The 24,547-nt window shown below is 40.9% G+C and overlaps 1 protein-coding gene across 10 annotated transcripts in view; it reads right to left on the bottom strand.

Moving 5' to 3' along the window:
- Positions 1-249: 249 nt before the first annotated feature.
- The window catches only part of CPQ (carboxypeptidase Q), a 577,075-nt gene continuing 552,777 nt past the window's right edge, over positions 250-24,547 (bottom strand). For all 10 annotated transcript variants that reach the window (XM_086336023.1, XM_086336027.1, XM_086336025.1 and 7 more), the window contains one exon: positions 250-784. In XM_086336023.1, the coding sequence (XP_086192149.1) occupies positions 621-784 (164 nt within the window). In that variant the 3' untranslated portion in view covers positions 250-620. The remainder of the gene's footprint in view (positions 785-24,547) is intronic.

Genomic DNA, 24,547 nt, shown 5'->3' with positions numbered 1-24,547 from the left:
ATAAATGTAAAATAGTATTATCATTTGCTCATGGTAGATCTTTAATAAGGAAATTGGATTTTACATACTTGATTTTTTCCTCAAGTGGTGACATTTTTTTTCTATTCATTAAAAAATTTCATACCTCATTAAAAAATTCTAAAATATTGAAGTGTATAAATTAGAAAGTCAGATGCTTGCATATGTTCAATTAAGACCATACTACAATTGTATTCCTCTACCTTTCAATGAATAACTTCGAACAAAAAATTGGTGTCACTGTATTTGATTTAATGTTCATATATACATGCATAAAAGCCAGAGGTCTTCCAAAGCTTTATCTAGTACTTACTTCTGAAGTAGAAACAGTATTTTTAGTAAGTGGTATAAAGAAATGCCCACACTGGGATCTCTACCATATTTTGATTCTATGTGGGGGTGGGATTTGATTTGATTCTATGTGGGATTATTCTTTAGGAAAACAGAATTTGGAAAGTATCAAGAAAGATAATGTCAGAAAGTATGAAAAAATGTGCTTTGTAAATGATCAATAAAGTTGTCAGGTGAAGAGGGGCTTCCTAAAGCTGCAGACCCAGGATTCCTGGCCAGAAAGGACAAAAGTGCCCTCTCTCTTGTTCTTGCTAAGACCTGGGCAGCATTTCTTCCAAGTCTGCAACGACGTAAGAGACAACGGCCCAAACAGCGGCAGCAACGTTCATCTGCTTTGGATCCATGACGGTCATGGTGTCTCCATGGGAGTGATGGAAGGAGAAATATTTATACAGGTCATCAAGTAGACTGGCTCCTGGAGAGAAAAGAGGAAGAACTCTTAATGAAGTATTTTGACAGACATTGCTGAATAGCTGTTCAGATACCACTGGCCCTCTTCCTTGCTCCTATTGGACAGGCTGTGATGGCAAAATAATGACATTCCCAGCCTCCCTTGCAGCAGGAAATGGCCGTATGGCATTGTTCTGACGACTATGATATGAGTGGCAGGCGTGGGAGAGTTCTAGGAAAGCCTTAACTTGGTTGACAAGAGTCAGGAAATACCCTCGTGCTGAATTAAAAGGGATGAGAGGTTTAGAACTGCAGGGGGCAAAAAGCCTCCACACTAAAAATGGCAAGGTGGAAACACAGAAAGAGACTGGGTTTAGAAAATATTGCAAGCCCACCGAGTAAGCTCTACACTGCCTAATTCTGAACTTCCTGCTATGGGAAGGAAAATAAACTTTATTTGAAAAGCAAGTGATACAAATGTCCCCTCTATTTATAAAAAGACAATATATGTACTGTTTTTTTGTATCAGCAGAGTGCAAATTATGTACGTCCCTGGATACAAAAGAAAGTCAGTACTCCTTGCTCAAGATTTTTTTTTCTCAAGTCATTCAGTCACTTCCCATGAAATTTCCCAGCAAGCCCCACCAACAGGAGTCTCCACCACCCTTAAGAACTTCTTCTTACTTCAGTGAGGTCTTTTTCTAGTTTGGTCATGGACCAGAGCCTCAGGGAATGGTGGCTCAGCTGGTAAAGAATCTGCCTACAATGCGGGAGACCTGGGTTTGATCCCTGGGTTGGGAAGATCCCCTGGAGAAGGGAAAGGCTACCCACTCCAGTACTCTGTCTTGGAGAATTCCATGGACTGTATAGTCCGTGGGGTCACAAAGAGTCGGACACGACTGAGCGACTTTCACTTTCTCACTCTCGTGAGGCTTTCATCTTGTTTCGTTATGGATCAGAACCTCAGGGAATCTTCACACCTCCTAGTCATCCTTCAGAACCTACTGGGCCCACTCTGCGGATTCTTTCGCCTCAGGCCTAATTATTTATTTACTTACCATTTTACTAAGATATATACCATACATACATAACACTGTAGAGAACAAAAATGTATATAATAAAGGCTGACAATATAAAAGGTCACATATGCCCATGATTCAATGCAAGAAAGGCATCACCAGTACCTTTAACATTTTATGAGCTCCTTCTCACAACCCCATGGGTCCCTCCAGAGGGACCCATTATCCTGTTCTGCTTGTGTGTTAGCCACTCCTTGCTTTTCTTCATAGTTTTTCCAAATAAATATAATCAACACTCTCCAGGCTCTAAATGTAGAAGTGGAATAGTCGGGCTATAGAGCATGCATATGTTTACTTTCCTCTATTTCTTTGCATTGATTGCTGAAGAAGGCTTTCTTATTTCTTCTTGCTATTCTTTGGAACAGAATGGGAAAGACTAGGGATCTCTTCAAGAAAATCAGAGATACCAAAGGAACATTTCATGCAAAGATGAGCTTGATAAAGGACAGAAATGGTATGGACCTAACAGAAGCAGAAGATATTAAGAAGAGATGGCAAGAATACACAGAAGAACTATACAAAAAAGATCTTCACGACCCAGATAATCACAATGGTGTGATCACTGACCTAGAGCCAGACATCTGGAATGTGAAGTCAAGTGGGCCTTACAAAGCATCACTACGAACAAAGCTAGTGGAGGTGATGGAATTCCAGTTGAGCTATTCCAAATCCTGAAAGATGATGCTATGAAAGTGCTGCACTCAATATGCCAGCAAATTTGGAAAACTCAGCAGTGGCCACAGGACTGGAAAAGGTCAGTTTTCATTCCAATCCCAAAGAAAGGCAATGCCAAAGAATGCTCAAACTACTGCACAACTGCACTCATCTCACACGCTAGCAAAGTAATGCTCAAAATTCTCCAAGCCAGGCTTCAGCAATATGTGAACCATGAACTTCCTGATGTTCAAGCTGGTTTTAGAAAAGGCAGAGGAACCAGAGATCAAATTGCCAACATCTGCTGGATCATGGAAAAAGCAAGAGAGTTCCAGAAAAACATCTATTTCTGCTTTATTGACTATGCCAAAGCCTTTGACTGTGTGGATCACAATAAACTGTGGAAAATTCTTCAAGAGATGGGAATACCAGAACACCTGATCTGCCTCTTGAGAAATTTGTATGCAGGTCAGGAAGCAACAGTTAGAACTGGACATGGAACAACAGACTGGTTCCAAATAGGAAAAGGAGTACGTCAAGGCTGTATATTGTCACCCTGTTTATTTAACTTATATGCAGAGTACGTCATGAGAAACGCTGGACTGGAAGAAACACAAGCTGGAATCAAGATTTCCAGAAGAAATATCAATAACCTCAGATATGCAGATGACACCACCCTTATGGCAGAAAGTGAAGAGGAACTAAAAAAACTCTTGATGAAAGTGAAAGTGGAGAGTGAAAAAGTTGGCTTAAAGCTCAACATTCAGAAAACGAAGATCATGGCATCCGGTCCCATCACTTCATGGGAAATAGATGGGGAAACAGTGGAAACAGTGTCAGACTTTATTTTTTTGGGCTCCAAAATTACTACAGATGGTGACTGCAGCCATGAAATTAAAAGACGCTTACTCCTTGGAAGGAAAGTTATGACCAACCTAGATAGCATATCGAAAAGCAGAGACATTACTTTGCCAACAAAGGTCTGTCTAGTCAAGGCTATGGTTTTTCCTGTGGTCATGTGAGACTTGGACTGTGAAGAAAGCTGAGCGCTGAAGAATTGATGCTTTTGAACTGTGTTGTTGGAGAAGACTCTTGAGAGTCCCTTGGACTGCAAGGAGATCCAACCAGTCCATTCTGAAGATCAGCCCTGGGATTTCTTTGAAAGGACTGATGCTGAAGCTGAAACTCCAGTACTTTGGCCACCTCATGCAAAGAGTTGACTCATTGGAAAAGACTCTGATGCTGGGAGGGATTGGGGGCAGGAGGAGAAGGGGATGACAGAGGATGAGATTGCTGAATGGCATCACTGACTCGATGGACGTGAGTCTGAGTGAACTCCGGGAGTTGGTGATGGACAGGGAGGCCTGGCGTGCTGCGATTCATGGGGTCGCAAAGAGTCGGACACGACTGAGCGACTGATCTGATCTGATCTGGTGTTTAATTTCATCATGTATTTCTAAAATGTATTCCTTTTCGGTTTATCCTCCCATTGTTAGTATATGAGTCTTCCTCTTGCTTCACATCTTCTTTAGCACTCAGTGTTGTTAAGCTAGTTTTTGCTGATCTAGTGGATGTGAAATATTGTCTCATATGATTTTAATTTTTAAAATTATTAATGAGATTATGTTTTGTTATTTCTTTGCATTTTTTGTCATTTCTTTCCCATGAAATGCCTGTTCATGCCCCTTGCCTATTTTCAATCGATTCACCTTTTCTTATTGATTTGTAGGAGTTCTTGATATATTTTAGATACTAACCTTTTGTTGGTGGTTAGTTTATATAAATGATTTCCCAGCTTGTGACTCTTTTCATTCTGTTTAGCATGCATTTAGATGAATAGATGTTCTTACTCTTAATGTAGTTGAATTTATGAACACTTTCCTTTTGATTTTTACTTTTCTCTGTTGTTTAAGAAATCCTTCCTTACCTTTAAATCACAAAAATAGTTCCTAGGGTCTTAGTCTAAAACTTTTAAAGTTTTGCTTTTCATTTTAAAATTCTTCATCTACTTAGAACCGGAACTGATTTTGCTGTAGGGTAGGCTTCTATTTTTATTTTTCAGTTGTTCCAGCAAAATTTGACTAGTACATCCTTTTTCTCCACTGTTTATGTCTGCAGCATCTATAGGGAGTGCTCTTTTTCACTCCTGATAGTGGTTATTGAAGTCTTACCTCTTTTTGTTCATTAAAATGTTGCCAGCAGTTTGTCGGTTGTATTATTCTTTTAAAAAAAAATAAAGAGATAATTTTGGGGGGATAATATTTTCTAACGTGTAGTAGTTTTCTTTCATTGACTTTACTCATACTATTTCCCTTCTTATTCTTTGTTTGGGTTGATTCTTTTTTTTTTAACTTTTTGTGTTGAATGCTCAGTTTATTCCTTTGTATACTTTCCTTCTGGAGGCTCTGACAGGTAAAAACCCGACAGGTAAAAACCCATCTGCCAATGAAGGAGATGCAAGTTTGATCCCAGGGTCGGGGAGATCCCCTGCAGAAGGAAATGGCAACCCATTTCGGTTGGGAAATTATTATTGCCTGGAAAATTCCATGTATCGAGGAGCCTGGTAGGCCACAGTCCATGGGGTCACGAAAGAGTTGGACATGACTGAGCGACTAAACAACACTTTCCTTACATAAGCAGTAACGCTACAGTCTTCCCCCTGCTACTGTTTGAGCTCTCTATATCCCATCAGCTGTGATGAGTATTTTCATGATCACTTAGTTCTAAATATTTACTAATTCCTAGTTTGATTTTTTTCTTTGATGCATGAGTTAGAATGAGTTTTTTTAATTTTAAAGGTACAGGGTTTCCTTAGTTATTTTTTAATTATTGACTTCCAATGTAACTGTTAGAGAATGTGGGCTATATGATACAAATTCTTCAAGTTTTGCTGAGATTTTTCTCCCTGGCTTATTGGATGATCCATTTTATAAATGTTGCATGTGTTGAAAAGAAGGTGCTCTCAGTGTACTGTGTATGCAAGCATTGAAACAAGCTTGTTAATTGTATTCTTCAAATCTTTTAGCGCATTATTGATTTATTATCTTATCAATTTTGAGAGAAATGTGAGAAAATGACCTATGATTTTGGATCTTTTTTTTTTGTAATTCTAACAATTTTAAAAAATATATATATTTAAAGGTTACGCTTGTAGGAGCACACAAACTTGGAATCACATCTTTCTGGTATTAATAAATTGAACATCTTTATTAATATGTGGTCATCCTTGCCATTTGTAGTAATGCTTTTTGTCTCGAAGTCTAGTTTTCCTAATATTTAATAACAACCTCCTTTCCTTACCTCATTCTTCATGTGTCTTTTCCTATAAATTTATTTGCAGTCTGCCTCTGTCCTTATATTTTTAGGGAATTCTCTTATGAATAAAGTTCAATTTTAAAAACTAATCTAACAATTTTTGGGTTTTAACTGGAGGTTATAATTCATTTAATGTAGATTCTGATTATTGTTAAATTGGACTCATTTATACCATCTCAATTTTTGCTTCGTGAAAGAGGAGAGTGAAAAAGTTGGCTTAAAGCTCAACATTCAGAAAACTAAGATCATGGCATCTGGTCCCATCACTTCATGGCAAATAGATGGGCAAACAGTGAAAACAGTGTCAGACTTTACTTTTTTGGGCTCCAAAATCACTGCAGATGGTGACTGCAGCCATGAAATTAAAAGACGCTTACTCCTTGGAAGAAAAGTTATGACCAACCTAGATAGCATATTCAAAAGCAGAGACATTACTTTGCCAACAAAGGTCCGTCTAGTCAAGGTGATGGTTTTTCCAGTGGTCATGTATGGATGCGAGAGTTGGACTGTGAAGAAGGCTGAGCGCTGAAGATTGATGCTTTTGAACTGTGGTGTTGGAGAAGACTCTTGAGAGTCCCTTGGACTGCAAGGAGATCCAACCAGTCCATTCTGAAGGAAATCAGCCCTGGGATTTCTTTGGAAGGAATGATGCTAAAGCTGAAACTCCAGTACTTTGGCCACCTCATGAGAAGAGTTGACTCATTGGAAAAGACTCTGACTGGAGGCAGAAGGAGAAGGGGAAGACAGAGGATGAGATGGCTGGATGGCATCACCAACTCGATGGACATGAGTTTGAGTGAACTCTGGGAGTTGGTGATGGACAGGGAGGCCTGGCGTGCTCCGTTCATGGGGTCTCAAAGAGTCGGACATGACTGAGCGACTGAACTGAACTCATATGTTTATTTGTTTTCTGTTGTTTTTTTCTTTTTCTTTCTTGCTCTCCTTGTGTAGATTTTTGTTTCCTCCTATTATTCTTCCACCACCTCCCCAACTCTTCTTGTTTGGAAGTTACACACTTTATATCAGTTCTCTCATTGGAGATCTCAAATGATTGATATCTCAATAGCTTACATATTTTTCTAAAGTTAATCAATAAAGGGCAGTAGGATCCTAAGTTTTGTCTCCTGTCCCAGATGCATTCACTTCTCTCTAAAATCCATGCTGTAGGTGAACAAGGATGGGCAAAGATACCCTCAGACAAAGGCTCTGGAGTTTACTCATTTCTTACGGATTCTCACTTCATCATCTTTCACATCTGAGGAATTCCCTTACTTTGCCTTACTAAGCCATGTATTATAGAAAGACAGTCCTTGTTTTGGGGGGCGGGCGTGGCATGATGTGTCTAGGAGCTTCTGGTCTACCACATTGCCAGCGTTCTCTTCTCCCATTTCTCTACTTCCTGGTCTGTGCAGTGAACAGGCTCATTGTTCTTGAGCCCTCTATTGCCTCAGAATGCGATCCAGGTTTTCTTTCTACCAATCCAAGTTTTAAAAACTTTGTACCAAGGTTTTCCCGTACTTATCTTCCCAAACTCCTTGCTCTGGGGTAAGATACGAATTTCTCTCTATTCATTCATATTTCACACTGAGTTCAACTATGGTGCTATCAAACCTAACACAAGCCACTGAAGCAAAGTAAATACATAAAAGAAAGCTCAGCTCTCAACTCTGACAATTAAAGATTCCAATACCTGTCGGCAAATATCCAAAACAGGGTGTATTAGGCTGATAACACCTATCGAACCCTTCACCTGCGTTGAGGAGGTTTCTTCCTGTTCAGTGATTTTTTTCTTTCTAAACTAATAAAACATCTTTTCTGTTTCTCAAACAGCTCTGAAAGGGTGGAGTCTCACCATTATCCAGCCTAATGATGAACACCCTTCAGTGTGTGGGCTGGAGCTGAGGTTTATAAGTGTTCAGAAGGTTCTATCCAATTCAACTGGACAAGTACTTGAGTTCCTACAACATTCTAGCAGTGGGCTAAGATATAAAGGTGAAAAAGACAGTCTCTGCTCTCAAAAGCTTATTCTGCAGTAGAGGCAGCAAAAATGTGTCCACAAGTAATAATAACACAATCAGAATGTACTGAATGCTGTGGGGAAAGGACAAAACACAGTGGATACTTTGAGTAGTTGAATGACCTTTTCTGAGCCCTATGTTAGGTACCCTTGCTGCATGCTCGCCATACTTTTTCTGTCGGAATCTTCACCATTCTGTCTTATAATTGCCTGTTTCACGTTCGTTTTCTCCACTATATTGTAAGTCCCTGAAGGCAAGGCCACTGTTTTGTTCTCTACTCTGTCACCAGCTGAAGCTGAAGCTCCAATACTTTGGCCACCTGATGTGAACTGCTGACTCGCTGGAACAGACTCTGTTGCTGGGAAAGATTGAAGGCAACAGGAGAAGGGGTCAGCAGAAGGTGAGATGGTTGGATGGCATCACCGACTCAATGGACATGAACTTGGGCAGACTTCGGGAGATAGTGAGGGACAGGCAGGCCTGGCAGGCTTCAGTCCCTGGGCTTGTAAAGAGTTAGACATGACTTAGCAACTGAACAACCACAAAAAACCTAAAATGTAACAGAAATAGATGATGAATGTATATTTTCAAAGTGAATGAATAAAATCAGCAAATTTTATACGTAAACTGAGGCTTGACGGTGCTGTGTCAGTTAGAGCCTTTGTAGGAAACAGATGGGACACTCCAAGGAGAAAACTGGGAAAATTTAATGAAAGGATTATTTACAAAGAGTGGTCATGGTTAAATAAAACTAGTAAGGGATGCTAAAGGAGCTGCAAGGAAGGCCATCACCCCCTCTCAGCCTCAGAGGCACAGAAGAAGGCAGCAATACTGGAGAGGGCCACCAGAGGAGCTGCGCGTGTCTGTAGAAGCCAGCGAATTAGTCCCCGCTGGTGCCTGTCATATCTGACCGGGCTCCCTTGGCCAAACCCAATCATAAGCCAGAGGGTAGTCCATAAGAGTTTGCCTCCCAGGGCACAGTATAGGGGAGAGAAAGGTGAGGATTGATATGGAGTAGTGAAAGAGAGTATCTAGCACAAGTACTTAGGATGTCAACAGACAAGTGAACAGAACGTGTGAGCATTCCAGTTTGGGTGATGTGGCTTAATTTCAGGCAGATAAAATTGGCAACTGATTTATCCATGAAAAAGTCCTAAATAAGGCTGAAAATAGACTGAATGTAGTCCTTAAATGGGGAGCCACTGGGGGGGCCAATGGGCAAGAAGATGGGGAGACTGGAGCTGCACCTTAGGGAGATATCCCAGAAAAATGTGGAGCTGGAACTCCGTAAACAACTGTGGTGGTGAGGACACGGCTGGGGAGGAGGTACAGTTTGGGGGACAAGTGACAAAGATCAGGGCGAGACGATGATATCCCAGCCTCTGAAATTCTCTGAACAGTGTGTGGACAAAGATAGCTAAACCCCCAAACAGTGGAAAGGGCAGCAGTCCATTTTTAAACTAGAAGACACCTTACGCCATGAACTCACAGCAAAACCCAGGAGAGACAAATCAGCGTGTTTACTCTGGTAGGAAAAAGAAGCAGCTTAACATAAATCATGACATTTTGGATCTAGTTAAAGCTGGTGAGAAGCATGTGCTCTCTGGATCCCAGTTAGCTTGGGGTGGATGTCCTATTATGGATGTGTTAAGGATGGCATCAGGATTTCAAAGAATGGAAATCACTGAAGCTAGATAGAAGTCACAACTGTGAACCTGCAGAAACAGGAAAGGACATTTAACTCCAACAGGCAGAGTACGGCTCGCTCAGGGCTGGTTTGCTCCCATTTAGTTTCTTAAAGACTCGGCAGGGTGGCTGACAGACTAAGGCTCCAAATTCCTTACAGAAAAAATAGAGGCAAGAAATATTTGTGCATGCCCTCTGAAATTCCATTTCTGTCTCAGACCAAAAGAAACTGACTGCCAGATGGCTGGGAACTTGGCTGCCTCCCTTTAGAAACTGGTGACTTAAGGAAAGCATTTCCTCAGAGACCATCGACGTTCCCATGAACATTTTACAAAACTGAAACAGTTCCAGAAGATCTGGTACCACCAATGAGAACACTGATAACCACAGGAGATACGAGAGCCGGCCTGCTGGCAGCCTTGCAGCTTTGTCTCTGCGGTCCCAAGGAGACATTTTATCAGTGACAGCCACTGATTGGAAAGACCAGCATGGAAGGACAGCCTGCATTTCAATTTCTGAGAGCACCTGACAATACAGGGTGGGGGCAGCGGGGGAAATCTTAACTATCCTTAGGAGAAATGGCACAGTGTCTCTGACAGGTATGTGAGTTCTGAGCAGGGAATCATCAAATGATTTTTTTTTTACAATTAAATTTATTTTTAGCTGAAGGATAATTGAAACAATGGAAACAGTGACAGACTTTATTTTCTTGGGCTCCAAAATCACTGCAGACAGTGACTGCAGCCATGAAATTGAAAGATGCTTACTCCTTGGAAGAAAATCTGTGATAAACCTAGACAGCATATTAAAAAGCAGAGACATCACTGTGCCAACAAGGTCCATATAGTCAAAGCTATGGCTTTTCCTGTGGTCATGTATGGATGTGAGAGTTGGACCATAAAGAAGGCTGAGTGCCGAACAATTGATGCTTTCTAACTGTGGTGCTGGAGAAGACTCTTGAGAGTCCCTTGAATTGCAAGGAGATCTAACCAGTCAATCCTAAAGGAAATCAGTCCTGAATATTCACTGGAAGGACTGATGCTGAAGCCAAACCTTTAATACTTTGGCCACCTGATGCAAGGAGCCAACTCATTGGAAAAGACCCTGATGCTGGGAAGATTGAAGGCAGGAGGAGAAGGGGACGACAGAGGACAAGATGGTTGGATGGCATCATTGACTCGATGGACATGAGTTTGAGCAAGCTTTGAGAGCTCGTGATGGACAGGGAAGCTTGGCGTGCTGCAGTCTATGGGGTCGCAAAGACTTGGACACGACTGAGTGACTGAACAAACGATTGTGTTGGTTTCTGCCAAACATCAACATGAATCAGCCATAGGTACACATATGTCCCCTCCCTCTTGAACCTCCCTCCCACTACCCTCCCCATCCCACCCCTCTATGTTGTTGCAGAGCCCTGCTCTGAATCCCCTGAGTCACACAGCAAATTCGCATTGGCTATCTATTTTACATATGGTAATATATATGTTTCCATTTTAGTCTCTCCATATATCCCACCCTCTTCCTCCTCCCCCCACCCCATGTCCATTTCGTCTGTTCTCTATGTCTTTGTCTCCATTGCTGCCCTCCAAATAGGTTCATTAGTATGATCTTTCTAGAGTCCATGTATTATGAGTTAATATACAATATTTGTTTTTCTCTTTCTGACTTACTTCACTCTGTGTAGGTTCATCCACTTCATTGGAACTGACTCAAGGCTCTATGTTCATCCACTTCACTAGAAATGACTCAAGTGCATTTCTTTTTAAGTCTGAGGAATATTCCATTGTATGTGATTTTTAGAAGTAGAAAGCTGGTAGGAAGGAGCCTGCTCTGAAGGTCAATATTCACCCCTTGGAAATAAACTACAGCAGGCTCAGGGCAGTTCACCTTTAGGAAGTTAGTTCTAATGGAAGTTTGGAATTTAAGGATGTGAAGATATGTCCTTGAGCTTGTCAGTCAAGGAACTGGACCTAGACAGGGAGATATAGCTGAGAGAATATAGGCGTTAGCATCAGGTATGACTGGGTTCAAATTCAAACTTGGGTGAATTCAGGCAAATCACGCTAGGCCACCCAGCCTCAGTTTTCCTCATTCATGAATGAATCAGGGCTGATGACACCCAAGTTCAAGATGCTGGTGAGGATGACTAGGCACTCAGTTAAGACTTTGTTATAGGTATTATGTATCCACAAGGTCGACCCAACATATCCACAACAGCATGACCGATTACAGCTTGAAGGATTTAAATTTCTCATTTAATAAATCAAGGTTCTGATGTGTGTGTTTTTTTTTAAGTTTTTATTTACTTAGTTTTGGCCACACTGGGTCTTTGTTGCCAGGTGGGCTTTTCTCTAGTTGCAGCAAAGCGGGGTTGGGGGTTGCGTGCTCCTCTCTAGTTGCGATGCGCGGGCTCCTCATTGCGGTGGCTTCTCTTGTTGCAGAGCGGGCTCTAGGGTGCACAGGCTTCGTAATGTTGGCTCCTGGACTCTAGAGCACAGACTCAACAGTTGTGGCTCATGGGCTTAGGCGCTTTGTGGCATGTGGGATCTTCCCGGTCCAGGAATCAAACCTGTGTCTTCTGCGTTGGCAGGAGGAGTCTATCAACAGAGCCACCAGGGAAGCCTGATGATCATTCTTAAAGATGAACCAGTTGGGCCGTGAGGTCTATTCTATGTGACCCCGCCTTGACCCGGGTTTGGATTATTTTCCCTTCTCCTCCAGCTCTCCCCACTTCTCTCTCCTCTCTGAATCCCTTTCTGTAAACATTCATCTCACTAAATATTTTCCAGCTGTGTGACTGGGTGAAGATGGTCCAGTGAACATTGTAAGAAACACCTGACCTGCCCCTCATTGCTCACAGCAGATTCCAGTCTTCACAAAGCCATCCCATTAATGACCGTGGTCCAGGCAGGATATTGGAACAAGATTAAATGAATACTTGCTAATTTCTGAAGAGATGGGTGGTAAATACACAAAGATTCTCATGGTCCCCTCTTATCGTAGGTTGACTCATTCATATGTAATCAGTGGGTTTTCATGTACACAGATTAAGCAATTCATGTTATGAGAAGTTTTTGAAAGACATTTGAAAGCTTTCAGAGTTTCAATTCAAGTCTGTTATTTCCGGGCATACATTGACTGCCGCAATGTTTCATGAAGGATGCACTCACAGGCAAGCAGCTGTGGAAAATCCATTTCTCCTTTATAAACAGATCTTGAACAGTCTGGAGTATGCAATTTAATTACAGTGTAATGTATTACAGACATTTCCTGATCATAATAATTATGGGGTTAGAGAAGAATGTTATGGCCTTAACTTATGCCCTGCAAGAAAAGTTAGTCTCTTGTATAAAATGCAAAATTACATTTAAAGTTTAATTAAAATTATTTCTTTCAGCAACATTATCAGATGAAGAAACATTATTATCAAAACAATTAGAAAATCAATTTTTTCAAATTTGCAGACATTTAATTTCTCTTTTCAAAAGGGGCAGTTTTATCCTTACTATATTAAATTTCATTGAAAATTAGAGTGAGGTGCAGGTAATTAATATCTTCCTAACCCCTAACACTTCAGAAGAGAAGCAACTTACAAGAGAAAAGAACAGTAAAACAAAGGAAAGGACAGGACAGGAGCAGAACTGGAAAAACATCCCAGATCAAAACTCCATGAAAAGGATTATAATTTTACTTTCTAAATTCTCACCCAGGAATTTCCAAGTATGTGCTAAAAAGTTTCAAGTGTCACTAAGACCTTCCTTGTTTCATCTCTTTGGAAAACTTGGATTGGTGGCTGGGATCATTTTGACCACAGATCAAAGGTCAACACCCACATATCTGGAGGACCTCCAGTTCACATGTACCTAAACTCTGTGATAATGATTCGTCTTCCCATTAAGCTGAAGAACTGTATGGCTGTAATAAGACTAATTAATTACTGCTTCATGAAGATAGCACTACAGGCTCTCCAAAACTGTAGGAATGACAGGAACAATACTATTTGTTGAGGACTTCCAGTGTGCCTAGGGCTTTTTGGAGTTTATTTCATTTAATTTTCCAAGTGATGCCATGAGAGAATGACCATCATGCCTCATTGACACATGGAAAATTGATTTAAATAACTGGAGTCACATGGTAGTAAGTGATAGAGATGGGATTCAAATCCAGGTGTCTCTGACTTGAAAGCTCTGCTCCTAGCCAGTTTTCTGCGCCTTCTCTCCCTGCCCTACCCCAGCACACCTGCTAAGAGCTTTTGTTTTCCCTGGTGGAGAACTGCGTGTGTGGTTTGCTCCACTCTCAGCACTAGTCTCCCATCCCTATTCTGCTTCATGACAAGGAGATGGAAGTTCAAGCTGGAGGTATCTTGGGCCATGAACTAGAGTGAAGACTCAATCACGTCCTGACAGTGGGCCCAGGCGGCCTGGGACTACTTGTCAGAGATGAAGGCAGAAGCCCTCCTGCCACCATGCCCTCTGTTCCTGCTGGGCCGCACCTGCAGGGCCTGCCAGTCCTCCCAGGACCTGAAACCCATCCCACCTAAAACCCACCCCTCCCCTCTGATCATTCATTATCCCCTTACTCTGCTTCTTTCCCCTCACTTTTCATAGCAATTTCTACTACCTAAATCTATGTTAGTCTTATAATGATTTCATTATTTGCTGCCTGGTTTTCCCATTAGAAAGTAAGAGCAAGGGCTTTGTCTTTTTCACTCTAATCCCCGATGCCTGGCAGGTAGTAAGCACTCAGTAACTCTATGTTGGATCACTGAATGGATAAATGAATGAATTATTAAACATGTAATGGGGCAATGGCACCCCACTCCAGTACTCTTGCCTGGAAAATCCCATGGATGGAGAAGCCTGGTAGGCTGCAGTCCATGGGGTCGTTAGGAGTCGGACACGACTGAGCGACTTCACTTTCATGCATTGGAGAAGGAAATGGCAACCCACTCCAGTGTTCTTGCCTAGAGAATCCCAGGGACAAGGGAGCCTGGTGGACTGCCGTCTCTGGGGTTGCACAGAGTTGGACACGACTCGAAGCAACTTAGCAGCAGCAGCAGCAGCAGCAGCAGCAATGGAGCAAAAGTAGAGATATATACTGACTGCATTCTCTGCCTCTGTAGCAATTTTGCTAAGAAAATCCTATTTTCTGGGGATTCTCCTCTCACTTGCTGCCTTGGTGAAAGACAAGAAGATTCTTGTTACCAAAAACATGGGATATTTCATGTATAAGCTGGGATCTAAACACTCTAGTCTGTACTACTCAATATGTTCCTTTACTTTTCACCACTGTTATGGAAACTATCCACAAGTTGAAAATAAAGCAAAAACGTGGGTAGTATATACTTCCAATGTCATTCAGGGGCAAAGTCCATGTGAAGATTATCTAGGATGACGTACTTAGTTTGACTCGTTGCTTACTACTCATTAAAGGTCCCCAGACTTAGTGATGTTTTATGTTAACTCATAGATATTTAGTCTGCTGCTGCTGCTGCTAAGTCACTTCAGTCGTGTCCGACTCTGTGCGACCCCATAGATGGCAGCCCACTAGGCTCCCCTGTCCCTGGGATTCTCCAGGCAAGAACATTGGAGTGGGTTGCCATTTCCTTCTCCAATGCATGAAAGTGAAAAGTGAAAGTGAAGTCGCTCAGTCATGTCCGACTCTGTGTGACCCCATAGATGGCATCCCACCAGGCTCCCCCATCCCTGGGATTTTCCAGGCAAGAGTACTGGAGTGGGGTGCCATCGCCTTCTCTGGGATATTTAGTCTAGCAAAGATGAAAATTATTTCTGTCCCATAAAACAGTTAGTTCCGAAGTTTATAGTTTATTGGCCTCTAAAACATTAACCAGTTAACAAGTTTTTATCTAACTTGGCAATCTTAGGTTAATATTTATTAAATCACAGTTTCTCAAATGCTCTTTGAATTAGTGAGAATATCTTACTGATTCTCATATTAATGAATGAATTGAATAAAATCTTTGACATGACATGCGTTCATTTTTGATTTGCATGTGAATCATGATTTTACCTTTTAGAAAGTTATAATTTAATACCACCCATCTACAACCTTAAGCCTTAAAGAAATAATCACATTCGTGTTTCTTCTCCAAAGTTCAGTGACTCATGGATCCGTCTATGATTTTATCCCTGATTACTCTAAAAGCACTGGGCAAAGTGGTCACCAATGTAAGGGCTGGTCTTCTGCCTTCTCCCTGTATGGTCCCCAGTTATGAGGACTGTTGGGGGGAAAAGAAAAACAAATTTTATACACAGACACACACATGTTAATGTAAATGTATGTGTATATATCAATATGTGTATCTCTCTCTATATAGAAAAACACATGTGTGTGTGTATAAAATTGGACTTGTCTTCAGCATCTACCACCCACCTCTTAATATCCTGATTTCTCTCCTGACTTGCCTTGCACCTTCCCCATGAGTCATGATTTTTCTGTTCAGAAAATTATAATTTAATACTACTTGCCTAGAAACCTTAGAAGTACAACCACATTCATCTATGATTGGTTCCTTATCTTGGAGTTTGTAATTTTATATGTGTGCATGTGTAGTCATAGCTTCCATATGTAGCGATAAAGAACACCACTCTCTCCATCTACCTTGTTTTGCAACTCAGACTAATATTGACACTTCTTCTGAGAGGTGTAATTTTGAATCTTACTCATGTTTACTTGTCAGTCTTAATTTATCAATCCCCCTTTGTTCATATAGAAATGATTGCCCATTCTTCTTTCATGACCTGATGTCAATAAAGCTCCCACCTATCTGAGTCAGTGTGACTCTTATAAATGCCTTTCTGCAGTTCTCTCCATGCCTGAGAATGATGCTCCTAAGAAAACATCAGTAAAAACCATCTCTGACAGAGTACCCTGTGAGAACATTCAATGCACATGGGTCTTCATACTTGGAAAGACTCTAAAAATTGGTGCCAGGGTGGAGTTTATAATGAAAGTCTTAAAATCGTCCTGGTTTTCTACAGTTGTGTTTTAATGGAAAGATTTTGATTTCTGGATACAGATATATAAAGGTTACAAAGCTGCATGTGCAGTGGAAGACAGCTGTTAGTAGATACAGGCCTTTGTTTCTGCTTGCCACCTCCATTCTCTTGGCAAGTAGACACAAAGGAATGAGAGAAGTTGGGAGTATTGCATGGACATGTGCTAGACCTGCTTCCTGTACTGAGTATGAGTGACTCTGGAAGGCTGGCTGGCAGGGGTATTGCAGGAATGCTGGGGCAGCTGGAGAGAGCCACGGTAAATGACTACTGTTCTGGAGGGCAACAGGTCGATAGGAAGATGTCCATTCATGAGAGAGGCTGCAAGGGAGACTCTACAAACCTCTGATTAGTGATACTCACTGCCACATGGCCAGCTTGGCGGATCTGTAAAATTTACTTTAAAAAAAAGTTTGTTATTAATATTAAAGCACTAAAGCACTTCCCTATAGTCTATCGGGAAAAAGAGGTCATAGTTTTCATAAAAGGAAGAGTTGTATTGTTTTTACAATCTTTAAATAGGTTTTTAAAAAGTTACAAAAAAGGAGAAGGGGGTATTTCACCCATTCAAAGAAACTCTGATAAAACTATGCCGACAATCAAAAGGGTCCACTTGCTGTAGGACTGAAGGGAACGTTCTGCCGTGCATTGCCGTGCACTGGGATCTAAGTGTTACCGTGCACAGGGATCTAACCGGCTGTGAGACGAAGAACAGAAGCAGCTGGGTACTTCTCACTGCTCAAGGCAGCCCACCTGAGGATTGGTATCACCTTTGAGAACTGGAATCAGTTTTGAGAATCCACACTGGCCCTTCAAGTTACACTGTGGATCTCCATTTCCCCTCTCCTGCCTGCCCCCACCCAGGCTAAAATTGTCCCTTGATGAAAGTGAAAGAGGAGAGTGAAAAAGTTGGCTTAAAGCTCAACATTCAGAAAACAAAGATCATGGCATCCGGTACCATCACTTCATGGGAAATAGATGGGGAAACAGTGGAAACAGAGTCAGACTTTATTTTGGGGGGCTCTAAAATCACTGTAGATGGTGATTGCAGCTATGAAATTAAAATATGCTTACTCCTTGGAAGGAAAGTTATGACCACCCCAGATAGCATATTAAAAAGCAGAGACATTACTTTGCCAACAAAGGTCCATCTAGTCAAGGCTATGGTTTTTCCAGTGGTCATGTATGGATGTGAGAGTTGGAGTGTGAAGAAAACTGAGCGCTGAAAAATTGATGCTTTTGAACTGTGGTGTTGGAGAAGACTCTTGAGAGTCCCTTGAACTGCAGGGAGATCCAACCAGTCCATTCTAAAGGAGATCAGTCCTGGGTGTTCTTTGGAAGGAATGATGCTAAAGCTGAAACTCCAGTACTTTGGCCACCTCATGTGAAGAGTTGACTCATTGGAAAAGACTCTGATGCTGGGAGGGATTGGGGGCAGGAGGAGAAGGGGATGACAGAGGATGAGATGGCTGGATGGCATCACTGACTCGATGGACGTGAGTCTGAGTGAACTCCGGGAGTTGGTGATGGACAGGGAGGCCTGGCATGCTGCGATTCATGGGGTCGCAAAGAGTCGGACATGACTGAGCGACTGAACTGAACTGAACTGAAAGGGATCTAACTAAATTCAGAGCTGATCGAGCCATGTTGGGTTACAAAGAGTTATGACATTATTTTAGAGTGTGCACTCCAAATTTTAGGGGTCATGGCAAGGTGGGCAGCCAAATCCTCCACAAAATGGCTTTGGGGGCTATTGTCAGCAGTAGAATTCTGGGCTAGAGGGACCAAGAGTCTGTACCAAGATGGGCTTTTTCGTTTTTGGATATCATAATGTGAAGGTCATGGGAAGTTGTACAACAGAAAATAGGAAATATACAGAAGAAAGCTTTACTACTAAAAAAAAAATCTCATCTGAAAAGATAGCAGCATTAAAAATAATAAAAAGTAACACTAACTGTGGTGCTAGAGAAAACTCCTGAAAGTCCCTTGGGCAGCAAGGATATCAAACCAGTCAATCTTAAGGGAAATGCTATTACAGTTCACTCTCATTAATGTAATTCTTAGGGCCATCCTTATCATGAAGAAACAGTGATTATTCTCGGTAGCCACCCATCGGAAAAGTCCCTGATGCTGGGAAAGTTTGAGGGCAGAAGGAGAAGAGGGTGTCAGAGGATGAGATTGCTGGATGGCATCACCAATGAAATGGACATAAACTTGGGCAAACTTTGAGAGATGGTGAGGGACAGAGAGGCCTGGCATGCTGCAGTCCATGGGGTCACAAAGAGTAGGACATGACTGGGCGACTAAACACCAACACCGCTATCAAATAACATGCAATCAAAATCCAGAAAAGTGAGAATGATACCTTGTGAATCAATTTACAGGCAGCCCAGGCCAATGAGGAAAATTGATCTGGGAGGGAGCACCTCTAGACTCCTTTTGATTCTTTATTGTTTGTTTATATGTCAGATAGCATGGATTTATCCAAAATAAGTATGTCCACACTTTTGTGTAAGTCAATTGATTTCAAAAAGATCACAAACCACTTGAATAAAACTGCAAAATATAGTCAAATTTTCTCCACACCAGCTTCTGGGGAAAGAACTACAAGGAAAAATAGAAACATGGTGAATAGTCCTGCCTCAAACCATAACCCTTGAAGATGGAGCAAGTAAACTTAGAGGTGGACACTGGTGAAAAATTTGGTGAATATTGGCTCAGTTACTCTAATGCGCTCTTTTATTTACAACAATAGCCTTTTTCTTTCTTGGTCACCTGGCTGGCTCCCATTTGGCAGTTAAACGCAGCCCCATTAATTGACTATCTGCTAAAGGGATGTCATTTTTAAAAAAACACAAAACCTTTTAAAGTATAACCTTCTAAAAATCATTATGCAGTGAGGGGGAAAAATGAGCTAAACATCAAAGGCTTTGTGGATTCCAAAACAAAGGAAACAAATGTGTAAGGAGGAGACTGGGAAATGAATATGCTTTTAATGCAAACACGTTTCACTTAAAGTAAAGCATCAATTCAAGGAATATCCATTAAACGCCAATGCTCAGGAAAAGATCCTGGCCCACAGTAATCAATTTATGGGGAATCTACAAGGCCGAGATGTAAATTTAACATTTAAATGTAGCTGAATTCCCAATGCTATTACAGTTCACTCTCATTAATGTAATTCTTAGGGCCATCCTTATCATGAAGAAACAGTGATTATTCTCGGTAGCCACCCAACATATAATTACAGTACGTTTGATTAGATGCTCCTGTTGTGAGATAAACCACAATTTATACATTTCTGTGTGTTCTTTTAAAAAGGCTGATGATGAAAAAGGAAGCTAACGCTACTTTGTGAGACAGCATGTTCTTAGCTGTCCCATCCTTTCTACTCAGACTCCAGCTTTATGGGCAAGGTGAATGGTACTTGAGATTTGCTGCTACAGACCCTAAAATAATTTCCAGGGCAGAGTTTATAAGTAACACCAGGAGTCCAGTTGGTTCACCTTCTGAAGTCACTTTTCTTAGAGTCTTCAGAATTCTTGACAAAAGGTGGAAAGGAAAGAATGCTGTCCTTTACTAACTAACTAACTAATTAATTCATTGGAAGGACTGATGCTAAAGCTGAAATTCCAATACTTTGGCCACCTCATGTGAAGAGTTGACTCATTGGAAAAGACTCTGATGCTGGGAGGGATTGGGGGCAGGAGAAGGGGACGACAGAGGATGAGATGGCTGGATGGCATCACCGATGCCAAACTCGATGGACGTGAGTCTCAGTGAATTCTGGGAGTTGGTGATGGACAGGGAGGCCTGGCGTGCTGTGATTCATGGGGTCACAAAGAGTCAGACACGACTGAGCAACTGAACTGAACTGAACTGAAGGATTAGAGGATGTTAGAGGGCGGCACAGGCTGGTTTGCTCTGGGCATGGTACAGACTGGACATGGTACTTCTACTTATTGTCTTTGGAGTATTGGCAGGGTACAATGACATTTAATGATGAGAAAGATAATAAATCATAACCATTTTCATAGCCAGGACTTACTAAGTACTTTCTATGTGCAATGGATTTAACTAAACATGCAAGGTCTTATCAAATCATGAAGATTCTATAATTATTTTTATAGACATTTTGCAGATGAATAAACTTAGACTTAAAGATTTTAATGACAATTTTAAGCAAAACAGTCTGATGAGAGGATGTGCAGAACTTTTTATGTTGTGCTGAATCCATTCCTTCATCTTAAGGATGAAGGTCCATAGGAGTGAGGAGTCTTGCCCTCACAGAGCGGGGTGAAAGGGCAATTCTATAAATCTGCCATCTTCCCCATCTTCAGGTGGTCCATGCCCACATCAGCACAATCTTTTCTTTCTAGGGAACTTCTCACATGAATCTGTGTTTTTTGAAGTTCCTTCCATTAGATTTCATAATAGACTATCGGGTTTGTACATTTCAGAATTAGATCCTTCTCTTGCTTATAATTAAACCTCACTTGCTTGGTAACAGACACTGGATCCCACTCTGTTGTCTCAGGGTGAACCCCTCTCTACCTGTGGTCAGTGGATTGTCAGGATGGGTACTATTCCTCTTAATTTTTAGAATCTCTTCTCTCTGTGGGGAAACACCTCATCCTGGAAGCGTTGTTTTTACATAAGTCAGAGACGGGAGAGAACTCCTCGAGTCCAACCACCATCTGACGTTTGAGTCACCTTGCAGCATTTTTAATGTAGAGTCACTCAGTCTTCTCTTAAACTGCTCTATCGACAGGGAACTTGGGACCTTCCAAAGTGGCCCAACCCAGTTGGTCTCCAGTAATGCATTCATTTAGCATTTACATTCATAAAACGAGCTTCAGGGCAAGTTTTAAGCAAAGAACTGTTACAATTATACCAAGCCCCTGTGCTTTAAGGAGGCCCAACTAAGGGAGCTAAGACATGCACACCAAGAACTAAAACATGAGATCCAAAGTTCTGAAGGAGCTTAGTGGATAAACAGGTCAACTTCAATTATAATATTCAATCAGACCAAGACAACCCATGCTAACCTCCGACTTTTCAGATTAACTAAAGGAATTCAATGTACTGTATAACTTTGGGAAAGAGTTAAACAATAGTAAGTGCTAATATTGTTTATGCAACAAATATTTAGCTTCTTTTATATATAATCTGTGTATTATAAAATATACCCATTTTAAGTATACATTCTTCAGGTTCTGACAAATGTACACACTTGTGTAACTCCCGCCGCAATCAAGCTGTAGAACAGTTCCACTGCTACTAAAAGTTCCGCTTTTAGTTCATTCCTTTCTACCTTTAGCATCAGGCAACCACTGATCTGTTTCCAGGCAGTATAGATTACATACGTCTTTCCTAAAATGTCACATGAATGGAATTATACATTTTGCAGTTGGCACCCCACTCCAGTACCCTTGCCTGGAAAATCCCATGGACAGGAGCCTGGTAGGCTGCAGTCCATGGGGTCGCTGAGGGTCGGACACGACTGAGCGACTTCACTTTCACTTTTCACTTTCATGCATTGGAGAAGGAAATGGCAACCCACTCCAGTGTTCTTGCCTGGAGAATCCCAGGGACGGGGGAGCCTGGTGGGCTGCCATCTATGGGGTCTCGCAGAGTCGGACACGACTGAAGTGACTTAGCATTAGTGTTTGGCTTCTTTTGTTTAACATGATGATTTTGGAGTTCACCTATACTGTTGCATAGTTTGTTCTTTTTTTTTTTCATTGGCCATTGAATATGTAGGCAAGTCTCATCTTCGTTTGAATTTAGATTTCTAAGACAACTAATAATGTCAAGCACCTTTTGATCAAATTATCGGGCATTTATGTATGTTCTTTGTGAATGTAGTGCTTTTTAAAATGTATGTGATAATGTATATATGTACCTATTTTTGGATTCTCTGCTCTCTGCTATTGATCTGTCTGTTTATTCTTATGCCAATATACCACACTGCTCTGATTGTTGTAGACAGGACAATTTCAAAATCAGGTAGAGTAAGTCCTCCAACATTTTTCTTCTTTTTCAAAATTGTTCGGCAGCCTAGGTCCACAGCATTTCTGTGTAGATTTTAGAGTCAGCCTATCATTTTGTACAATAAAGCACTACTTTAACTTCATCCCACACATTTTGATATGTTGTATTATTATCAAGAAGATCCTAAACAATTTCTAATTTTCCATGTGATTTCTTCTTTGACCCATGAACGCTGTTTAATTTTTATTTATTTGGGCATTTTCTTAATACCTTCCTGCTTTTGACTTCTTATTTAATTCCATGGTGGTCAGCAAACATGATTTCAGTGCCTTTAAATTCATTGAGATTGCTTTTAATGACTCATCATATACTCTATCATGGTATATGCTCCATGTGCAATTTAAAATAAGAACGTGCATTCTGTTATTACTGAATTCATTATCCCATCATATCAATTTGATCATGTGGGTTGATAGTGTGTTTGAGTCTTCCTTACCCATATTGACTTCCTATCTAATTTTTCTAACATCATTAAAAAATGAGTGTTGACATTTCCAACCATAACTATCTATTTGGCTCTTCTTTCAGTTCTGTTGTCTTTTTTTTTTTTTTTCATGTATTTTCAAAGCTCTGTAACTGAGTGCATTCACATTTAAGACTTGTATGCCTTACTGATGAACAGACTATTTTATGATTACAAGATGTCCCTTTTCTACAATAACATTCTTTATTTTGACAGTTATTTTTATGGATAGTACAGTTATTATGGTCTTCACATGTTCAGAATTTGTTGTATATCTTTTATTCATCCCCTTACTTTTAACCTACTTGTGTCTTTAAAGTGTGCTTTCTGCAAATAGCATATATGGAAGTCTAAGTTTTTGTTCAGTTTGACAATCTCTGTCTTCTAATTGAAGGGTTTGGTCTGCTTATGTTTATGTAATTATTGATATGCTTGAATTTTAGTCCACAATCTTGTTTTGCATTTGTGTCACTTCTTCTTTGTTCTTCCATTGAATGTACCACATATTCAACAAGCTTGATCCAGTTTTTGGCTGATCAAAATGTAAAATTTTCCTAGCCCTGTGGTCTCTGGGAATTGTTCAGCCTTCAGCTTCTTGATAGCTGTTCTCTGCTGATTCTTGTGGAATTTTATTCTATGCATGCTCAGCTTAGTATGCAGCAAAAGACTCAAGGGGACCCTTATGCAGATTTCTGGAGCCACTTTTCTGTGTAGCTCCTTGCTCTGGTACTCTGTCCTACAAAACACAGCTCCTCCAGACTCCCTGAGCTCCTATCTCTGTAACTCAGTGAGTCCACTGGATTGTGCTTGGGTGTTCCCTTCCTGCCTCATGACAGAAAACTAGGGCAATACAGAGGTCATCTTTTGCTTTCTTTAATCCAGGGATCACAGTCCTCACCGCCCTGTTTTAAAGTGGATGAACTAGTTGTCTGATACATTTGTCTAGTTTTCTAGTTTCTTCTTTTTTTTAATGGCAAGGGCAAGTCTAAGTTTCTCTCCTATGGCTTGAAGTAGATATACTTACAGCTTCTTGAAGGTATAAAATATGTCATAGGGTCCTACATTCCAGCATCTGACAGGTACTTTACTTGTCAATATAGCACAGTGGTCAATAGCACAAATTATAAAGCCAGCCTCTCTGAGTGTGAACCCTGACTGCATGTATCAGCCTGTGAGATGGGGAAGGATATTTTGCTTCTCTGTGCCTTAATTTTCCCATCTATACTATAGGAATGCTAATAACCTAGCTTTGGGGTTTCTTTGAGTTTCAGTGAGCTAACGAGTTAGAAGACTCTACACATGGACATCACCAGATGGTCAATACCAAAATCAGATTCATTATATTCTTTATAGCCCAAGATGGAGAAGCTCTATACAGTCAGCAAAAACAAGACTGGGAGCTGACTGCAGCTCAGATCATGAACTCCTTATTGTGAAATGTAAACTTAAATTGAAGAAAGTAGGGAAAACCACTAGACCATTCAGGTATGACCTAAATCAAAT

The sequence above is a fragment of the Bos grunniens genome, chromosome 14 (genome assembly GCF_055505025.1).
Source record: "Bos grunniens cultivar Pamir isolate PY7600 chromosome 14, Bosgru_T2T1.0, whole genome shotgun sequence".
Lineage (NCBI taxonomy): Eukaryota > Metazoa > Chordata > Mammalia > Artiodactyla > Bovidae > Bos > Bos grunniens.
This window is presented reverse-complemented; position numbering and strand designations above follow the sequence as displayed.